Genomic DNA, 20,007 nt, shown 5'->3' with positions numbered 1-20,007 from the left:
TGAGTTAGTGATGGAATCTGCCTAATAACCATACCCGAAGGCCAAAACATGGCATTTACTAACCCATGGGGATTTAGCAAACTGATTTTATGTTCTTACGCTCCCTCTGCTGGTTTTATTTCTGGAGCTAAATGCCAACTGTCATAGTTCTTTGATATTTCTGCAGAAATAAAAATATATTTCTACCAGGAAGTCATATACTGATTTGAACAAAGGGAAAAAAATCAGATTTTGACCGTTGAAAATTAATAGTATCCATAAAATCTTTTTTTTTTCTTCTAAGAAATGTTTTGGTTAGTAGGAACATATTGGAAACAGGAGGGCTTGACTGTGAACCTGCCAAAGTATACTCCTTAATGGAAAATGAAATACAGGCTTGTTCACTGACTGTTAGGAGAAAAAGTCTTGAAAGTAATAGTTTAGCTAAACAAAAATAACTAATACAAGAGCAGGCAAAGTTCAGTGCAAATGTGCATGTTCATATCATTGATTTGAAAATTTAATTTTCCTTTGCACTGGAGGCTTTCACACCTGATAGACATGGATTTTCATCGAGAGTCAGTCAAGTCCTGGGATCTCCATGTGACAAGTGCTGCCACACAGTGGTGAATAAACTCAGCCTAGTGCTTGCTCTGTTCAGCTCCCCTCATGGAGTATGAGCGTTCAGCCAATAACTGAAAATAGGACGTGTGGAGAAGGAAATGGCAACCCACTCCAGTGTTCTTGCCTGGAGAATCCCAGGGACGGGGGAGCCTGGTGGGCTTCCGTCTATGGGGTCACACAGAGTCGGACACGACTGAAGTGACTTAGCAGCAGCAGCAGCAGCAGTGCTTGCTCTGTTCAGCTCCCCTCATGGAGTATGAGCGTTCAGCCAATAACTGAAAATAGGACGTGTGGAGAAGGAAATGGCAACCCACTCCAGTGTTCTTGCCTGGAGAATCCCAGGGACGGGGGAGCCTGGTGGGCTTCCGTCTATGGGGTCACACAGAGTCGGACACGACTGAAGTGACTTAGCAGCAGCAGCAGCAGCAGTGCTTGCTCTGTTCAGCTCCCCTCATGGAGTATGAGCGTTCAGCCAATAACTGAAAATAGGACGTGTGGAGAAGGAAATGGCAACCCACTCCAGTGTTCTTGCCTGGAGAATCCCAGGGACAGGGGAGCCTGGTGGGCTGCCGTCTATGGGGTCGCATGGAGTCGGACACGACTGAAGCGACTTAGCAGCAGCAGCAGCAGCAGCAGCAGCAGCAAATGTTCTGAAGCCCCAGTGCTGCACATCGGCTGCTCTGGGAACAGATAACAGGAAAGTTTCTTCTCATCCAGAGAGTTAAAGGAAGGTTTCTAAGAAAAGTGGAGTTTAAACAACACCAAGGAGACTGATAGCTCAGTTAGTAAAGAATCTGCCTGCAATGCGGGAGACCCTGGTTTGATTCCTGGGTCAGGAAGATCCCCTGGAGAAGGGATAGGCTACCCACTCCAGTATTCTTGAGCTTCCCTTGTGGTTCAGCTGGTAAAGAATCTGCCTGCAATGCAGGAGACCTGGGTTCAATCCCTGGGTTGGAAAGATCCCTTGGAGAAGGGAACGGCTACCCACTCTAGTATTTTGACCTGGAGAATTCCATGGACTGTATAGTCCATGAATCGCAGAGTCAGACACACTGAGCGACTTTCACTTCACTAAGGAAACTGGGTGGCGGGAACATTCCAGACCCCAGATGTATGAAGCCAGATTGAAGCCCACAGTGGGTAAGTGTGAATGGCGCCCATTGGCCCCTGTGGAGAGCTGGGCATGAGGGATATAGGCCAACCTTCCGGGCAGTGTGACATCTTTCTCAGGCAGTGGGAAAACAGTGGTGGAGCTAAGGCAGGGTGGTGGCGTAGTTTCCATGGTAACAGATCCTGTGGTAGCAGTGGGTGGGGGATTGAGTGGGGCCAAGAATGGGTGAGAGGAGAGTGTTTGGAAGGAAGGCTACTGTTGGAGTGCGTGGAAAGGGGGATTCCTGTCTGGACTGGAAGGACAGCGTTGGGCATGGAGCAAAGAGCAGGCGTTCAAGGTCTGTTTAGGAGAGAGGGGTCAGCAGCGCTTGATGATTGATTCAGGGAGGAGTGGCTTCCATGTTTCTGTCTGAAACATTCAGGTGGCCAGTGGTGCCATTTCTGGAAAACGGGAACGTTGGCGGTGACAGCAGGTTCAAGAGGGAATATCATGGTGCTTTAACACGAACATGGCCGAGAGGCACCCTGAGGAGGTGGCAGGGGGTCAACTGGAGGTCCCCTTGTGGATCTCAGGACGAGGTACAGCCTAGAGACAGAGCACATCTACCTTTCCAGAAACTCCCACTACTTCAACCTGGAGAGAACAGCAGTAACCAAAGCGTCCTGTACTTTATTCAAGAACTCTCCTGCAGCCTCGCTTCACCCACACATCCTCACTGAGCAGCTGAGATTGGGACCCTCGTGGTGAGGTACCTGGTCACACTGGTAGACACACACCCAGCACTTCTGGGCCCTGACTTGTGACCCTCTTCCTCGTCTTTAGCTTTTGAAAGATATGTTGTCAGCCTCCAAAAATTAGTTCCCTAAGCATTTGATACCATGTATTTAATTTCTAAGGGTTTATACTCCAATCTGGTTCCATGGTTGGGAATCTTTTCTCACTAAATCAGAACAGTGAATAAAGTTTTATGTATAAAAGTATTCATCTTAGCAAAATTTATAATAGTGAAAAGTTGAAAAATCTAACAGTGAGTGAAATAAGGTGCATCCACATGCTGGAATATTATGCAGACTTATGGGAATGCCCTGGAAGTCCAGGGGCTAAGATTCCGAGCTCCCGATGCAGGGGGCCCGGAATCCCTGGTCAGGGAACTAGATCCCACATGCCTTAACTAAGACCTGGCACAGCCAAATAAATAAAAAGACACTTGTTTCACCGTTAAAAAAAAAAATCCATTTATGAGAGTATATACTAGTATAGAGAAAATGTTGACCTTTAAGAGTGTATGTTCAGTTATCCATCAGTCACATTGTGGAGAGCCAAGGTGGAGAGAAGCATATAATAAGACACTGAGGGGAAACAGAAATCTGGAGTGAATCAAATGAAATAAATGATTTTTTTAAATTAAAATATCAGAAAAATATCAGAAACTCCGGAAACCCACAACCACTGCAGCTCCGGGTCTCATTCTCCATCTTAGTTATGGGTCACGAAGGGCAAGGAGAATGGTCCGGGTGTGGACAGAGTGGGAGGTGTGCGTGTCTGCACTGCTCTGGAAGGTGGACTCGCTGAGGGTGGGTTACTCTCCCTGCTGCCAGAGGTGTCAGGCGGGAAGCCCTGCTGCTCATCCGGAGGTCTGTCTGCCGATAGAGGCAGTGGTCTCCTCAGAATTAAGCTCCCACCCCAAGGCTCTCCCGAAGCTTCTGTCCTGAGGGTTCATTGCTCTCATGTACTGGCCTCCCAGGCTCGTCTGCCATTCACTTAATGGGCCAAGTGAGTAAACATTCACTGACCCTGTGCGCTACACTTGGTCGCTCAGTCGTGCCTGACTCTTTGTGACCCTTTGGTCGGCAGCCCGCCAGGCTCCTCTGTCCATGGGATTTCCCAGGCAAGAATACTGGAGCGGGTTGCCATTTCCTCCTCCAGGGGATCTTTCCAACCCTGGGATAGAACCCAGGTCTCCTATATCTCCTGAGTTGCAGGTGGATTCTTTATCCACTGAGCCACGCGCTGTGCTTGAAGACAAAGATATAGGAACGAAGTCTGCAGTGGGGACAGATTTGTAATCCAGCAAAGTTTGATCCAGTGGGTGATGACAGCAACAGAGCATGGGATATGTCTCACCTAGATAGGGGTGTTGGGGGGAAGGCTTCCTGCAGGAGAGGGCATCCGAGCTGCTCCTTGAAGAGGGTGGTAAAAGGTAGGACCTCTGCACTCCAGGCAGAGGGAGCAACCACATCTCGCGAGAGAATGGCTCCTCCAAACACCCTGTGTGTGCATGTTTCATCCTCAGAACGAACATTGTACGTTTATGCTGGCATAGAGTCTCTTGGGCTTCCCTGGTGTCTCAGACGGTGAAGAATCCACCTGCAATGCAGGAAACCTGGGTTCGATCCCTGGGCTGGGAAGATCCCCTGGAGGAGGGCATGGCAACCCACTCCAATATTCTTGCCTGGAGAATCCCATGGACAGAGGAGCCTAGAGGGCTACATTCCAAGGAGTCGCAGAGTCGGACACAACTGAGTGACTCAGCACAGCACAGTCTCTTATTTGATTTAATTATATCCATAGAGCTTAGCACAGTGCCTGCCTTATAGAATATGCTCAGCGCATGCCTGTTGAACTGATTTGAAGTGAATGCTGTGATTTTTTTGATACAATTTATAAGCCAGCCTCCAAAAGACATCCTGTTATAAGGCCGTTTACATAGAGATAGGATGGGAGCACAAAGTGATTTTTATTTTATCTCCCCACTTGCATCCTGTTTCCTGTCTTGCAGCTTTTCCTTCCTTCTTTCCCATTCGTATTAAAGCCTGTGGTGTAACACTCTGAGCCCTTGGAGGGTCTGGTGAATATGCCATAACTTGCTTTAACCTGGTTATCTGTTCTCTCTTCCTGCCTCCATTATCAAGAACTCCCCTCCCCGACTCTGACTCCTTACAGCCTGATCTTATTTCTGAAATTTAGTTGATCTTATGATGGCTGCTGAGATGGCATGGCGACATGGGGATCCCCGCTTTGGGCTGACTCAACGAAGGACGCTGTCACAGAGATGGCCCAGATGAGGTCTCCTGCGCTGTCATCACAGCCCGTGTTTATTGAGTGTTTCCCGTGTCCTGGGTACTGTTCATTCAGCTCTCGCAGGAGCAGATGAATGCGTGTCCTTCTACTCTGCCATCTTGAACCAATAACTCATTGAATCTTAACAAAAGTATTATCATCCCTCTTTTACGGATGAAGCTTCTGAGGCTCAGAGTATTAAAACAATGTCCCCGGGGTGCTGTTATTTGAATCTAGAATCTGGTTCCAGAGCCTTGGCGCTTCTGATACTGGAAACGAGCTTCAGTTTCTTCACCATCAACCGTCATCCCACAGTCACCAGCAAAGAAGGCCGAGAGCCTGCTTCTCCTAGCGCAGAGCTGGTCGATGCTGGGGTATACTGGCTAGGGGGAGCTAATGCTGCCTATCACTTGGCACAGAGAAAGCCCTGTTTAAGTATTTCCACGTTTATTTGAACAGAATACACACAGCCCGGTCAATGACGTCTTTAATTAAAGTTAAACAAGCCAGGTAGATTTCTCGATTATGTGACAGTCCAGCGCAAGCATTCCCATTCTTTTCTATGTGGTGATTCAGGGTCCCAGGCTCCTTCCAGAATTTCTGTGTGCCCTGGGGTCTTGGAGTGCTCTGGGAGAAGTTTAAAGAGAAGGAGGAAAAGGGACATCTAAACTGCCCAGGCCCAGAATGGATGCATATGACTTCCACGTACTCTCTGGGTTTCCTTGCTGAGAATTGGTCACTGGTCCCTGAGATGCAAGAGGGGCTGGTACCTGGGTCCATGCAAGACCACAGATTTCCAGGGAAAGCTGTATGCACAGAAGCGGGAACATGGATTGCCGTAGACTGTTAGCGGACTCTGCCATGGATATTTTACAAACTGAGTCACTTGAGTACAGTTGTGTGGGAATCAACATTTTGCACCATGAAATCCGTATCCTGAAGTATTACATTCTCCGATACTGAAGGGAGGTTAAAAAGGAGGGGTATATGGCATTCGATAATGGGGATAGAAGGTGAGTTATGCAGGAGAAAATATGCAGCTTTCATAGGCTTAAGTAAGCACAGCTGAGGAGTTCCAAATAACAAGATTTGTGGATTAAAAAAAAAAAAAGATTTCTTTTTCTTTTCTCACCCACGCTGTATGGCATGTGGGTTCTTAGTTCCCCTGAGCAGGGATCAAACCTGTGCTCCCTGCAGTGGAAGCTCAGAGTCTTAACCACTGGACACCGGGGAAGTCCCGGAAAAAAAGATTTTTGTGTCTTCATTCATCTGCTTCTTCGTTCTTTCAACAGATACCACCAGAGCCTGCCTGCTGCTGGCTCTGTGCTTATTGTGGAGGCGGGGGTGAGAGCCGGGGAGGGAAGAGGTGAGGGGAGTTACAGAGGGTGGTCAGCACAGGTGTGCTGGTGGGAGTGTGTGTGTTCTTACTGGGACAAGAATACATACAAGTGGCTTGTTGTGCAGGTACCGGAAGAAGCTATTAAGCATAATCTAGATAGTGGGTTTTTGATTTTTTTCCTTTCGATCTTGAAAAAAATATCTCCCAAGACATTATATGAGAGAAACTTTCCTAAAAGCTTTTAGAGTGCAGTACTTCATTAGAACAGATTGATGATCTAAAGAAGAAAATGTCAGATTCCAATAAATAAGAAGCAATTGTATGTTCTTTTGAGAATATAATGTTTTTCAATAAAAATGAGTAAAAAAAAATGAATCTCATATTCTGAAGTCTTCATAAGCTTTGTGCTCATCTTATCCAGAAGAAGTTGCTGGTGTTCTTAGTACATGAAGAGTTTGATTTATGATGGGAACTGCCGGGGAAGCAGATCTGCTGTAGTATTTTATAGCCACACCCCTGGAGCAATGCTGTTAGATAGCCATCTGTGCTGCTGCACACGACAGCGTGCGGAGCAGCCCTGCGTGACTGGTCCAGTCACCCTCTGTACCCGTGTGCAGCAGGTAGCGGTTAAGCGGATATTAGCATCAATATTATCGGTGGTCATCGTGTTACCATCGTCCCCAGTTTACAGAGGAGGACACTGTCACTTGAAGATGTAAGTAATCTTCCCAGAACCTATAAGTTTAAATTCCCCAGGAGAGAAAATACATTTTAAATTCTGTCTAGCAACATCTATATTCAAGAATTTTAAAACAAAAATATCATGGTGAGGAAACCATATTCCAATAAAAATTAATTTAAAAAGGAAAAGAAAAAATTATTGTACTTTTAAATTAAAGAAGGAAAAATCTGATTGAGCTTTTTAAAACACCATTTACTTCTCATGTCCTGTTGGTGGGGTGAGGGACAGACAGCAGCAGCTTGAAAAAATTTGGTTAATATTTCCGGACAGTGCAATATTTTCCATGCTTAGGACCATGTCTTTTTTTTTGAAGGTTAATTAATTGCCTTTTTCATTTCCCTTTAGTCTTTACAGTGTTTGATTTTATGGTACATTAAGTTTGGGGGGAAAGATGCACAAAGCATGGACTTTTATTCTTGGGGCCAATTTTTTTTTTTTTCCTCTTTGGGGACTTAACTTGTTCTTTTCAACAAAAGTGTATTATGTGCCAGGAACTGCACTAGATCTGAACTCCCTTGCTCTCACAGCTTATTGATGAATAGCATTGTCACTTTGTGCCTAATGTCCAGCTCTGTCTGTTCTCTCAGGTGGGGTGACTGCTCTCTGTTGGGACCCTGTCCAGCGGGTGTTGTTCTCGGGGAGCTCTGATCACTCTGTCATCATGTGGGACATCGGTGGGAGAAAAGGAACAGCCATCGAGCTCCAAGGACACAAGTAAGGCTGCTGGTGCTTTTTTATCTTATTTTATGCTTTTATTTCTGGCTGTGCTTCTCGGCTCTTGGGATCTTAGTTCCCCAACCAGGGATGGAACCTGCGCCCTCAGCAGTGAAAGCGTGTAGTCCTAACCACTGAACCACCTCCAGGGATTCCCTGCTGGTGTTTTCACAAAGAACTCTGGGAGAAGACTCCGGGCTGAAAGCTACAAAGGCATGTGGGCCAGTCTCCGTGCCCAGAGCTGAGCCGTGGGAGTAACGTGGCAGGGACGCAAATGGCTACTTTGATTTATATCCGTGCGGAAGTATATTTATTTATTTATACCCCATTTTAGTTCACAGAGGATTTGAGAGTGCTTACAAAAAAGCCATAAAATAAAATAATGCCAGCGAAGAAGTAAAAGGTAAAGAGGAGAACTGGGGAGAAGACATAAGAGTTAACTGTTTTGAGAGTAAGGGGAAAAAAGAGCTTCAAAACGCAAACCACGAAGGCCTACAGAATTTCTGTAAGTGAGTTCAAATGTAGCCGCTAGGTTCCTGGCAGCTGAAGGAGAGAGGGAGCGATAATATCCTCACTGAGTACACTCTGTCCTTCCCCAGATTGTCACTGAGGACTTGCCTTATTCACATCAGACTGTTCTTCCTTAAGGGGTGGATTTCAGGAGGCTGAGGGAAGGGCAGAAAAAAGCGTAGTGCTTTTCCTGGGAGCAGCTCTCACACTTTGCCTGCACAAGGAATCACTGAGGAAACTGCGAAGTAGATGCCTGGGCCCTGCCCTCTGAGCTAAGGGTGTCGTGTCGCCACGAGCTTCCTGGGCAACTCTCTTGGGGACCCTCAGACCTCACTGATTCATCCTGCTTGTGCCGCCCACAGCGCCTGGAGGCCAAGCCTGATCCTGTGGCTGGAAAGAGTCTTCTATCTGCTTTAGAACTCTAAAGCTAATCCGAATTGTTTTTAACTTTTAAAGTTTCCAGACATATTAAAGATGACTCTAATATCAACTTCCCTGAATTGGCTGGTTTTAAGCTGCATTAGCTCTGCCTACAGATCTGTCTGGAAACACTAGTTTTAAAAACTTCTCCTGGGACTTCCCTGGCAGTCAAGTGGTTAAGACTTCGCCTTCCAATGCCAGGGCTGTGGGTTCTGTCCCTGGTTGAGGGGATGAGATACCACATGCCTCATGGCCAAAAAGCCAAAGCATAAAAACAGAAGCAGTGTTGTAATAACAACAACAACAAAAAAAAACTCTTAAAAGCAAACAGACTTATCCTAAATAGTTAAATTTATGGTTTGGAGTTATTAAATATGAGCTAATTCAATTTGGGGCTTCTTACATCGTTCAGTGGTAAAGAATCCGCCTACCAATGCCAGGAGCCGCAGGTTTGATCCCTAAGCCCAGAAGATCCCCTGGGGTAGGAAATGGCAACCCACTCCAGTATTCCTGCCTGGGGAATCCCATGGACCAAGGAGCCTGGCAGGCTACAGTCCATGGGATCTCAGAGTCAGACACAAATGAGCACACACACACACAGTTCAATTTTAGAGGGCCTTTGCACAGACCATTATTTTTTGTGTTAGAGTTCAGTTTTAGAGACATAGCTGTTAATCCCTTCTCTCTCACATGAGAGAACAGGTCAGTTGCCTGGGGCTACACCTGGCTTGTGGAACCACTTGGACTTCAGTATCAGGTCATTAAAGGAATTATTTCCTTCTATTTTTCTCCATGACAGAGGGACACATATAGAGGTCACATAGAAGGAATTGACATCATCCATGTAAGTGAAGAAAAAGAAAAGCCAAGTACAGCCCTGTCTCACAATGGGTTCAGTCATGGTGGACTCTTTGAGACCCCACGGAAGAATACTAGAGGAGGTTGCCATTCCCTTCTCGAGGGCATCTTCCCCACCTAGGGATTGAACCCAAGTCTCTTGCATCTCCTGTATTGTCAGGCAGGTCCTTTACCTCTGTGCCACCTGGGAAGCCTTGTTTCACAACACACGGTTATTATTTAATCTGCCAAGTAATTCCTGCAACTTGGACTCCTTCAGAGAAATAAAATACAGGCTTAGAATGAAGATCAGTAATACTGGTTGGACTCATTCAGATTAGCTCATAACTAGCTTTATTTTTATGCAGTGGTTCACAAAGACTGCTGGCAGGGCGAGGGTCAGTTCTCACCGCCAGCATCTCTGGGTATGGTGTGTCCTCAGGCAAAACGTGCTGGGAAACCTTCCAGTTAGGTAAGAAAGGAAAAGGCTGTCAAGTGGAGATAGAGTCTCTCAGTCCCGGAAGAATGAGACCTAAACGAATATGTCTTCCACTTTCTAAGACATACTGGCTTGGACTTTGAGAAAATGAAGCAGACTATCCTTGGAGTCCACCCTGATGTCCATCCTGGAGTCCACCTGCTCAGATATCACACCTTAGTCGGGCAGGCAGGCTGGTGAGATCCAGAGCTGCCAGGCAGAAGTGCCTTGAACAGGAATAGGAAGGCCTTGACCTGGTGTTTATTTGATTTAAATTTAGTAATCAGGTGAAGTGTGTGAGGGGCTCCTTGTCACTAGTCGCCTCAGAGGGGTTACCCTGTTGTCACCGAAGTGGGCGAGATGAGCTTCCTCGGCGTCACTGACTTCACTCTGTGAGAGCAGGTCTGACCCCTGAGCCGGGGGGAGGGGAACACTGGAGCCACTGACAGGAGGGGGATGGGGCTCAGAAAGAAGGTGCCAGAGAGAAGGGGCCAGGCCGTGCGGCAGGAAGGATAAGGCCCACGTTCACAGCATCCATTCCTTTGCCCTGAAAATTGACCACTGGATTCATGTTCAGTGATTCTTGCGTTTGAGTAGCACCTAATATTTTGTCAAGGAGCTTTCACGACACACAGACACCTCAGTTTAGTCTTATAATAACCCTGTGAAGAGGGAGGTCAGATACCATTATTTTTTTATGAGAATATTGAGCTTGTGGGCTTCCCAGGTGGTGCTAGTGGTAAAGAACCCATCTACCAATGCAGGAGACATGAGACATAGATTTGATCCCTGGGTTGGGAAGATCTCTTGGAGAAGGGCATGGCAACCCACTCCAGTATTCTTGCCTGGAGAATCCCGTGGACAGAGGAGCCTGGCGGGCTGCAGTCCATAGGGTCGCAAAGGGTTGGACACGACTGAGGGGACTTAGCACACATGCACGCATAGAACTTCCATCCTCAAAGACCCTAAGTTGGTAGCTTAGGACTCCCAGATCAGTCCAGTGGAGAAAGCTTCTGGAACCTTCTTTGTAGTCTGTGCTAGGCCCTGGGGCGGGGAGTGAACATTGAATACCATATGGTCCCCATCATGCCCCACGGTGTTTTCTGTCGCCTCTCTGCTTCAGAAAGCAGAGACTTTCTGCTTAGGTTTGAGGCTGCCCCTTGCTCTCCTGCAGTTCCTCATTTCCCTGCCTTCCTTCAGGGTGACTGTCGGCGGCCCAAGTTCCAATTCGTGAGCCAAATCCTTGAGTTCAGGCACTGGGGAGAGCAGATGGAACCTGAGGCCCCCTGCCCCTCGTGGTGGGGAGACTCCTTTCCCCTCTTCTGGAATTGTCCAGCCGTGGCGTGGAGGGACAGCTCCCTGTGGCTTCCGTCCCAGGTTCTGAGCTTTCACACCATCCTTCCGTGGGGAAACGTGACATTTATGTAGCCAGTTTGATTTGATGTGTTAAAAAATCCCATCTAAGCAGAGAGAGCTTTAGCACAGGTAAGTGATTGATGACAGTGAAAATGTCTCCAAGTCCAAGGGAAAAAAGCTAAGAAAGTATACTTCTCTAGCACAGTATTATCTGCATTTGAAGCATTTTGGTCCTCGTACTTCCTGGAGCAAGTGAAACATGAATTATGTGCAAGCTCTGTGGAAAGAAGGCAAAGACAAGATTTTCCACTTTCAGGGACCAGTTACTTTTTTTTTTGAGAGTCAGTTACCAGTTAGATGGATATGATCGAAGCATAAACCTGGACATTTATTGTCCCAGGCCCACTTTGTCAAATCTGATCAGGAGACTTGGACTTTTTTTATGTTCTTCTATAGTATCTATCATTTCATGACCAGCTTAAGATCACATTTTTTCTTTCTAATAGTGTTTTCTTAGGTCTCTGAGACTTGCTAGCAATTTAATTTAGTGGTAACTTGATTTGAAGCACATGTAAGGAACTTGCCTGGCAGCCCAGTAATTAAGACTCCATGCTTCCAATGCAAGGGGCCTGGGTTCGGTCTGTGGTCAGGAACTAAGATCCCACATGGTTTGAGGCCAAGAAATAAATTTAATAAATTCCTTCATAACAGTGAGCCAACACTGGGGGCTAGACCTTGTGTTAAGCAGCTTTTAAAAAACGTGTATGTGTGCTCAGTCATGTCCAACTGTTTGTGACCCCATGGACTGTAGCCTGCTAGGCTCCTCTGTCCTTGGGATTCTCCAGGCAAGAATACTGGAGTGGGTTGCCATTGCCTTCTCCAGGGGATCTTCCCAACCCAGGGTTCGAACCTGCGTCTCTTATGTCTCCTGCATTGGCAGGCAGGTTCTTTTACCATCTGAGTCACCAGGGATAATAAAATTAAAAATGAAGCAGAGGCAAAGGTCTGCGTAATCCCTTGTGGTGGATCTCCCCACCAAGACTGGGATACACAGGCTGCCTTAGGCTCTGTCATAGCCACGACCCATGGCACACATGACCTGTTTCTTTGTGTCCTCTTTCCACAATCCCAGCTCAGGGATTCTCTTTTCCTACTCTTACCATGAGTAAGACTTTTGTTATCAGCCTTCTCAAATTCTTTTGGTAAAGCAATAGGCAATTTATCAATAAGTGTGCACTGGGAGGATTTGTGCTTTTCTCTTGTATCAAAGTCACGAAAGGAAGTAACATTCTCGCTTTCAGCTTCTTCTGGGTTTCGGGGAGGAGATCAAGGGTGAATACGTTTGAAAGCTTTCTCTCCATGCCCATCTGAGATTTAGAAGCGCTTCTCGCTGTCACTGTGGAGTTATTAGGAGCGATGGAAAGAGATATCTTTTCTATTTTTAACTATTTTCCTAAACACATAATAGATCAAAGTATTAGCAACTAGCGTTCTCACAGGAAAAAAAAATTCTCACAGAGGGTAGAGTTCTCTCCTCTGTATAGTGTGGTGTCTGAGAACAACCTCAGAGTCAGGCCAGGCTGTGTATGAAGTAGCTCTTCAGCTGCAGGCTCTGTAGGCTTGGACAAGGCACCTCATCTCTCTGACCCTCAGTTTCCTCATCTCTAACATAAGTGTAATATGAACGAAAAGCCCTCAAAGGTTGTCAAAAACCGTAAATAATATCATGCATATAAAATAATCAGCACTTGTTAACATCATGCACGTTAAGAAAAATGATAATAATGCATAAATCAAGCTTCCAGATAAGATGACTGTTTCTGATTGTGGTGGTGGTGGTTTAGTCGCTAAGTCGTGTCCAACTCTTGCGACCCCACGGACTGTAGCCTGCCAGGCTCCTCTGTCTATGGGATTCTCCAGGCAAGAATGCTGGAGTGGATTGCCATTTCCTTCTCCAGGGGATCTTCCTGACCCAGGAATCAAACCTGGGTCTCCTGCATTGCAGGCAGATTCTTTACTGACTGAGCTACGAGGGAAGCCCCCCAATTGTTGCACTTCCAATGGAAATATTGCCACGTGCGCCTACTCCCTCTTTGCCTGATACATTCAGCAGATGTTCACTGAGCTCTGTCTACAGTCCAGACTTTGGTTTAGGCTCTTAGGACTCAAAGGTGACTAAGAAAAACAGTCCCTGCCTCTCTTGAGCTGTGCTGGATGTATGAAAACAAGGGAAAGGTGGACAGTTTGCCTTTGCACTAGAGAGTAGGTAGCCTCTTGATCTGGATCCCAGGAGATGAATAGATTCTGAGTTCTTAGGATCAGGAGGTGTTACCCAGACAGAACTGCAGGAACTCAGTACAGTGTTTTCAGGTATCCTGGAGACCTCTCAAGTGTGACTTGCTCCCCGACCTGCCCTGCTCCTTGGTGGCAATTGTGGTTTAGTCACTCAGTCGTGTCTGACTCTTTGCGACCCCATGGACTATAGTCCACCAGGCAGTGATGGAATTCTCCAGGCAAGAATACTGGAGTGGGTAGCCATTCCCTTCTCCATGGGATCTTCCCAACCCAGGGATCCTGAACCGAGTCTTCTGCATTGGCAAGCAGGTTCTTTACTGACTGAGCCACCAGGGAAGCCGCCCCTCTGGTCCTTGGAGGTTTGGAAAACTCATGAAGGTGGAAGTTTCAAATCTAAGAGCCTGAGATTTCTGGAAGTAGATGCATAGCTGATTAGATTTCACCAAGTGGGCTGAGACTTTCCATACTTTGGACAGTTTCATTTCTTTGCTATACAGTTAAGCACCACCCCCCTACTCTTCGGGGATGGAAGAGGACCTAAGCTGACATTTAGGTAGATGTTAGCCTGTGTCTGAAAATCTGCTCCTATAGAGAAGATGAAGGCTTCACTACCCTTTTCCCTTAGGAAGCATTAGACACAGGACCAGCTTCACAGGCACGTGACCTATGCAATTGCACAAGGCCTCATGCTTAAAACGGCCCCACCCTTGGTTTAATGTTCTGCTGTCATTATCTTGTAATTTTTTTTTTAAACAAAGTGGGGTCTTTATACATTCATAAGAGCATTTGCAGTGCCGTCCACGGAATGCTCTTGATGAAATAATAACCAGTTTCAAGATACTTTCTAGAATAAATGCTACCATGATGCCAGATGAAACATGAGTGCAAGAGGAAGGGATCTTTCACTCTTTTATCACCCTGGATCTGTAAACCTGGGAATGTTTCCTCATCTTGTTTTTAGCTGCAAGGTGGTTGTATTTTGAATCCTTAAATCAAGAAGCCCCGGAGCAGCTTTATTACAAGGCTTGGGATCCAGCATTCATCATTGTGTTCTTCTGTGTTGGAATATTAACAGGACTGGAGTCCCATAAATTATGTATCTCTTGCTGAATGTTGCTGCCAGCTATGAGTGGCAAAGCAGTTCCTTCTGTAGCTTATTTGGTTTTTCAAGATCATTGATATGTATCAAGGTGCCTTAACAAATGAATTGTAGTTCAGATCACTGGGTGGTTATGAGTCTGTTCAACTAGATGGATTTTCCTTCTTGCCCCTGAATGTCACAATGGCATCAGTCCATCCCTGAAATGTATGAAGCATTAATCATAACCAGGAGAGATAGAAAATAGACTATGTCTTTTAGTGAAAGATTTTATATTAGTCATTAATTAGTAAAGGAACTAGTAAGATATTACAGCCAGTTCAAAGGGAAATGCAAAGAGTAGAAACATGCAGAGGCAATGAAGAGTGCTGAAATGCATTTGTATTTTCACAACTGACTTCTTCCATGGGAGGAGCCGGACATGGGAATTCATTGCATCTTCACTGGATAAGATTCATTTGCAATAGTGTCAATTTCCTACAGTTTACAGAGTTATAAAATAGCACAATTAAAGATAATAACTCTGACTCCCACAGAGGCAGAAAACACAGAAGGGTGTGTCAGATTACACCTGATATTCCATTGAAAAAGATACCCAGTAATCTCTTTTTACCCATTTCCAAGTGTTTGATCTGAGAGATCCTCCCCTCTTCTCACCTATAATCATAAGATTATTTCTGGTCATAGAAAAACAGCTGGCCTCACAAAGTTTGACCTCATCATTTACATTGGTGCAGTAGGAGTATTAAATAACCTATAGGCCATCTTAGTTGGCTTTGGAAATATGGAGCTTTTAAAATAGTATTAAGCAACTATTAAGCCCATGAAATTTACAAAAGTTTTTATAAGGAATCTTGGATTGGGCTTTTCAGAGCCTCTGTTATCTGCTATTCCACGGCTAGGTGGGCTGCCGTCTATGGGGAATTCTTTGAGATTTTCAACATTTGCTGGTTTCCTGGCCTGGTAGCTTTCTTAACACCTGCAATGCCAGGACCCTGCAAATCAGGTACAGGACCAGTTTTCCTTTTGGGAAGCGGGACCACTTCCCAAGGCATTGGCCCCCTTAGTTGCTAAAGAGGCTACTCATAACTGATTCAGTGCACACTGTTCTCTCATACGACACTGTAGGTAAGGGCTTGGTTGCCCAATGATAGCCTGTGGATAGATTCCAATTAAACCTGTGAAATACCTATATTACCATGAAAATCAAGGTGACTCAGTAACAGTTTCTGAATTCTGGGGGGTTTCTGAGAACTGGATATTATTCTTAAATGTTTAGATTTAGCTTACCAAAGCAGACTTTACTAAATTGTAGATTAAAGACAGCCTAAAAAGTAAGAGAAAAGGCATCCTCATAGATCAAAAAAGTAGAATGTTAAAACAACAGCAACAGTATTCTAGACAAGTAACTCCAGTAAAATTTCCCTCTTCAGTTCATTCATCCTGTGTTGTTAATTTTTGTTCTGCTGGTGTTGGTCTAGCAGTCTGCATTTGTAAATCCATCTACATCCAGACTAAAAAGTGTCCTGAAAGCCAAGGAAGTCCTGACTCAGTCCACTATCCCAGTTTACAGACTATCTAAGTTATGTCAGGATAGTACTCTTTGCCTAAGAGTCTTTAACATGCCAGTATTTAAAACTACCTGGTGCATAGAATCCTTTTCCAGGAAACTCTGAGATTGTCCCTTCTGGCCTGTAGCTTTTGACAAAGCCTTCAGGCAAGCATCAGAATAATACCAATTTACCTGTAGACTATAGAGATTTAACAGATAATTTTTTACTGTGATAAATAATATCAGAATTGAGAAGAGTGAAATTCTCTATTGATATTCCCTACATAACTATTTCCTGAGCAATTGATCAGTGTTTACCCTGAAGGTAAAAGCATATTATGGACATTGGAAGCACTGATAAAGCTCTAGGGTCTTGGCATGTAATATACAATCTCAGAAATATATTAATAATCTTTTAGCCATACTGACTTAACCTAGGGAAGACTAAGTATCTTCTCTGATCTGACATCTCTTCCTATGCAACTCTTAAAATAGTAACACAGTAAACAAATGTGATTTTTTTTTTTTAATACCATCTCTATTTTTATGAGGCAAAGGAAGCAGATCTGTGATTTTCCAGAACCTCTCTAGGAAATCTCAAAGATAGTTTTAGGTGTAAAAAATATCCTAAACAATTTTTTCCCAAAAAATATAGGGCTCAACCTGGGGAGGCAAAACCAAAATTATTGTCAGAGGATACTTATCTTCAGATACTTAAGATAGAGCTGCTGCTGCTGAGTCACTTCAGTCGTGTCCAACTCTGTGGGACCCCATAGACGGAAGCCCACCAAGCTCCCCCGTCCCTGGGATTCTCCAGGCAAGAACACTGGAGTGGGTTACCATTTCCTTCTCCAGTGTGTGAAAGTGAAAAGTGAAAGTGAAGTCGCTCAGTCGTGTCCGACCCTTAGCGACCCCACGGACTGCAGCCTACCAGGCTCCTCCGTCCATGGGATTTTCTAGGCAATAGTACTGGAGTGGCTTGCCATTGCCTTCTCCGTAAGATAGAGCACAGGTGCCTAAAAAACAATATTTGGCTATCTGTATAATCAGAGTAACAAGAAGACTTGGGAAATAAATACAGAAAGCAACACGTCTTAAAGAATGTAACTCTTTTTACAAATGAGGGCCCATGTTCTTCTTTTCATTCCTTAAATAATTAAGAACTTTTCAAGTCAGCATAAAGCTCTGAAAAGGATTTTGGTAAGACAAAAGCTCTGCTAGCTAGGCAGATTCCATAGAAGGTAAGGAATATCCTTTTGCATTGTAGTCCAAGGCATTAATCAGCAAACTAAGGAAGCAAGCCATCAAAACCAAGGGAACTATACCAAGATTTTAATGTATTTTGCAGCTTTTTTTTAAACTCCCAAGTATTATAAACCAAAGCAAGCAAAATTCACTTTCCATGTTTTGTTCTTTATTTTTCTCTTTGATATTCTGGAACAAATTTATATTTTACTTTAAAATTGCCTTTTTCATTCAGGCTCTCTCAAAAGTATAAAATGGAGTTTTCCAGAGGCTACATGAGTGACATCATAATGCCCACAGAAAGAGATGAGTGTCTGGCTCTCTCCTACTAAGCCAGACATTAGAAAGACTTTCACAGATATTAAACAATGCTCTTTTGCCTTCAAAATATTTTGTTTTGGAAAATACATTTTCCCCAAATCATGTTATTTGGTTAAAAGGGAATGGATTCATCATTGCTGTTTTCAGGTGGATCAATAGTTTAAAATTTTCTCAGATTGATTTCAAGTATATTGATAGTCATTGTTCAGTTGCCAAGTCATGTCCAACTCTTTGAGACTCCACAGACTGCAGCACGCCAGGCTTCCCTGTCCCTCACCATCTCTCAGAGTTTGCCCAAGCTCATGTCCACTGAATCAGTGATGCCATCCAACCATCTCATCCTCTGTCACCCTCTTCTTCTGCCTTCAATCTTTCCCAGCATCAGGGTCTTTTCCAGTGAGTCGGCTCTTCGCATCAGGTGGCCAGTTATATTGATAGTTACCACTCACTTAAACTAGAGCTCTTTGGTGTCCTCAAATAAGACTTGAGAATGTAAAGGGGTCCTGAGACTAAAAAGTTTGAGAACCACTGCTTTAAAACCACTCTCTTGTTTTTTTCCCTACCCAAAACAAAGACACAGACATTTCCTTCTCATCATTGCACCTGGCACCGTCTCAGCCACCCATTTTAATTCTAGTAATTAACCAAAATAACTAACTTATTTTGTAGAGAAGACTGGGAGGACAGAGGATATGGTTAATTGAGAACTTCCCATCATAGGGAGCATCTTAGCACAGCTCATGAAACATGTGACATCAGCTTCTACTGCAACGTACATCACTTTTACATCCCTCTAAAGCGGTAAAAGAAAGGAACATGTTCATTTGACATGACTCGTCTAAGTTATGTTGGGCTTCCCAGGTGGCGCAGTGGTAAAGAATCCCCCTGCCAATGCAGGAGATGGGGGTTCGATCCCTGGGTTGGGAAGTAGGAAATGGCAACCTGCTGCAGTATTCTTGCCTGGAAAATTCCATGGACAGAGGAGCCTGGAAGGGCCACAGTCCATGGGGTCAAAAAGAGTTGGACGTGACTAAGCAGACACATGCCTAAGTTACAGTCTCTCTATAGCACATAAAAATAAGCAAACATATATAATCTTAAATATTACGCTGTACAGTCAAAATTTCAGTAACTTATTTAGAAATGATCAAGACTTCCCTGGTGGTTCAGTGGTTAAGAATCCACCTTCTAAAGCAGTGGACGCGAGTTCAATCCCCGGTCGGGGAACTAAGATCCCACATACCAAGGGTCTACTGAGCCCTCAAACCACAACTGGAGAGAAGCCTGAATGCTGCAAGGAAAGATTCTGAATGCCCTAAGGCCCGATGCAGCAAAAAATAAATAGATTAATTTTTTTAAAAAGAAAGAAATTATCTAGTGTAAGTGTCTAGTGACTATCAGTTAGCTCAACTTACTATGATTCCATTGTAAATTACCCAGAAATCTTGGGAATTATCTTTAAGTTGGTATGCCACAAAACTTTTATCTAAAGTTTATGAGAAAAATTATTTAATTGAACATGCTCATTTTTCATAATATTATATAGGCATAATATTAGCTTATTTGACCATTTATCCTATATAAATTTAGACGAAATCAACCCAAGTAAAGCAAAATGTACATTTGCATTATATTTAACATGAATAAATCCAGAAAAAAGACGTGGCTGTCTTTTGAAACTCATCACACTAGTCTTATTTGCCAAAGAGTTAACCTTAGTTTTGTGAACTTAGGAGTCTTAAAATATCACTGAGTTAGATAGTATTTTCTGTAAAATAATTTTTATTTTTAAGCCTAGTAAATTTAACGCTTTAGGGGTTTAATTTTCTTATTTTCTGTGAAGTTCAGGAATTTTCAATTTATATAAACATTTGCTTATCTTTATAAGCAGGTGCTTATAATTTAACAGGTACCATAATCTAATTTATTGACACTTTGAGAAATAGGAAAGCGTTCCATACACAAGAGGTAAAGACCCCCTGAATTTCAGACACAGACACACAGAGCTTAACAGCTTCAGTCCTACAACTGGAGCCACAAGTCAAAAGTAAACACAAACACACACACAAAGTGACCAATCCAGATTTCACAGAGTTATTCTCCTTCCCAGTGAGCACAGAATTCTCGATTAATTTGAGCTCAAAACAGAAGAACATTCAAACAAAAACCGCCAAGAAACCAGACTCCCCGTTCTTTCTCTCCCAAGATGGAGTAGATCTCTGTCATCTTTTGGTGGTGGTCACTAAATTGTCCCCTTAAACTGGATTCCCCACCAAGAGGGAGTAACTTGTCAGCCATGTACCAACCAGAAGGAAAAATAAGATA

General features: G+C 44.2%; 1 protein-coding gene across 3 annotated transcripts in view; it reads left to right on the top strand.

The window, feature by feature from the left end:
* WDFY2 (WD repeat and FYVE domain containing 2) overlaps nt 1-20,007 on the top strand; it is a 187,635-nt gene that overhangs the window by 150,370 nt on the left and 17,258 nt on the right. For all 3 annotated transcript variants that reach the window (XR_008685963.2, XR_016038897.1, XM_055426161.2), the window contains exon 7: nt 7,443-7,569. Coding sequence is in view for 1 of the 3 variants with exons in the window: in XM_055426161.2 (XP_055282136.2) it covers nt 7,443-7,569 (127 nt within the window). In the remaining 2 variants the exon portion in view is untranslated. The remainder of the gene's footprint in view (nt 1-7,442; nt 7,570-20,007) is intronic.

Source organism: Moschus berezovskii, chromosome 13 (genome assembly GCF_049115385.1).
Source record: "Moschus berezovskii isolate FMDL1 chromosome 13, NW_MosBer_1.0, whole genome shotgun sequence".
Classification (NCBI taxonomy): Eukaryota; Metazoa; Chordata; class Mammalia; order Artiodactyla; family Moschidae; genus Moschus; species Moschus berezovskii.
This window is presented reverse-complemented; position numbering and strand designations above follow the sequence as displayed.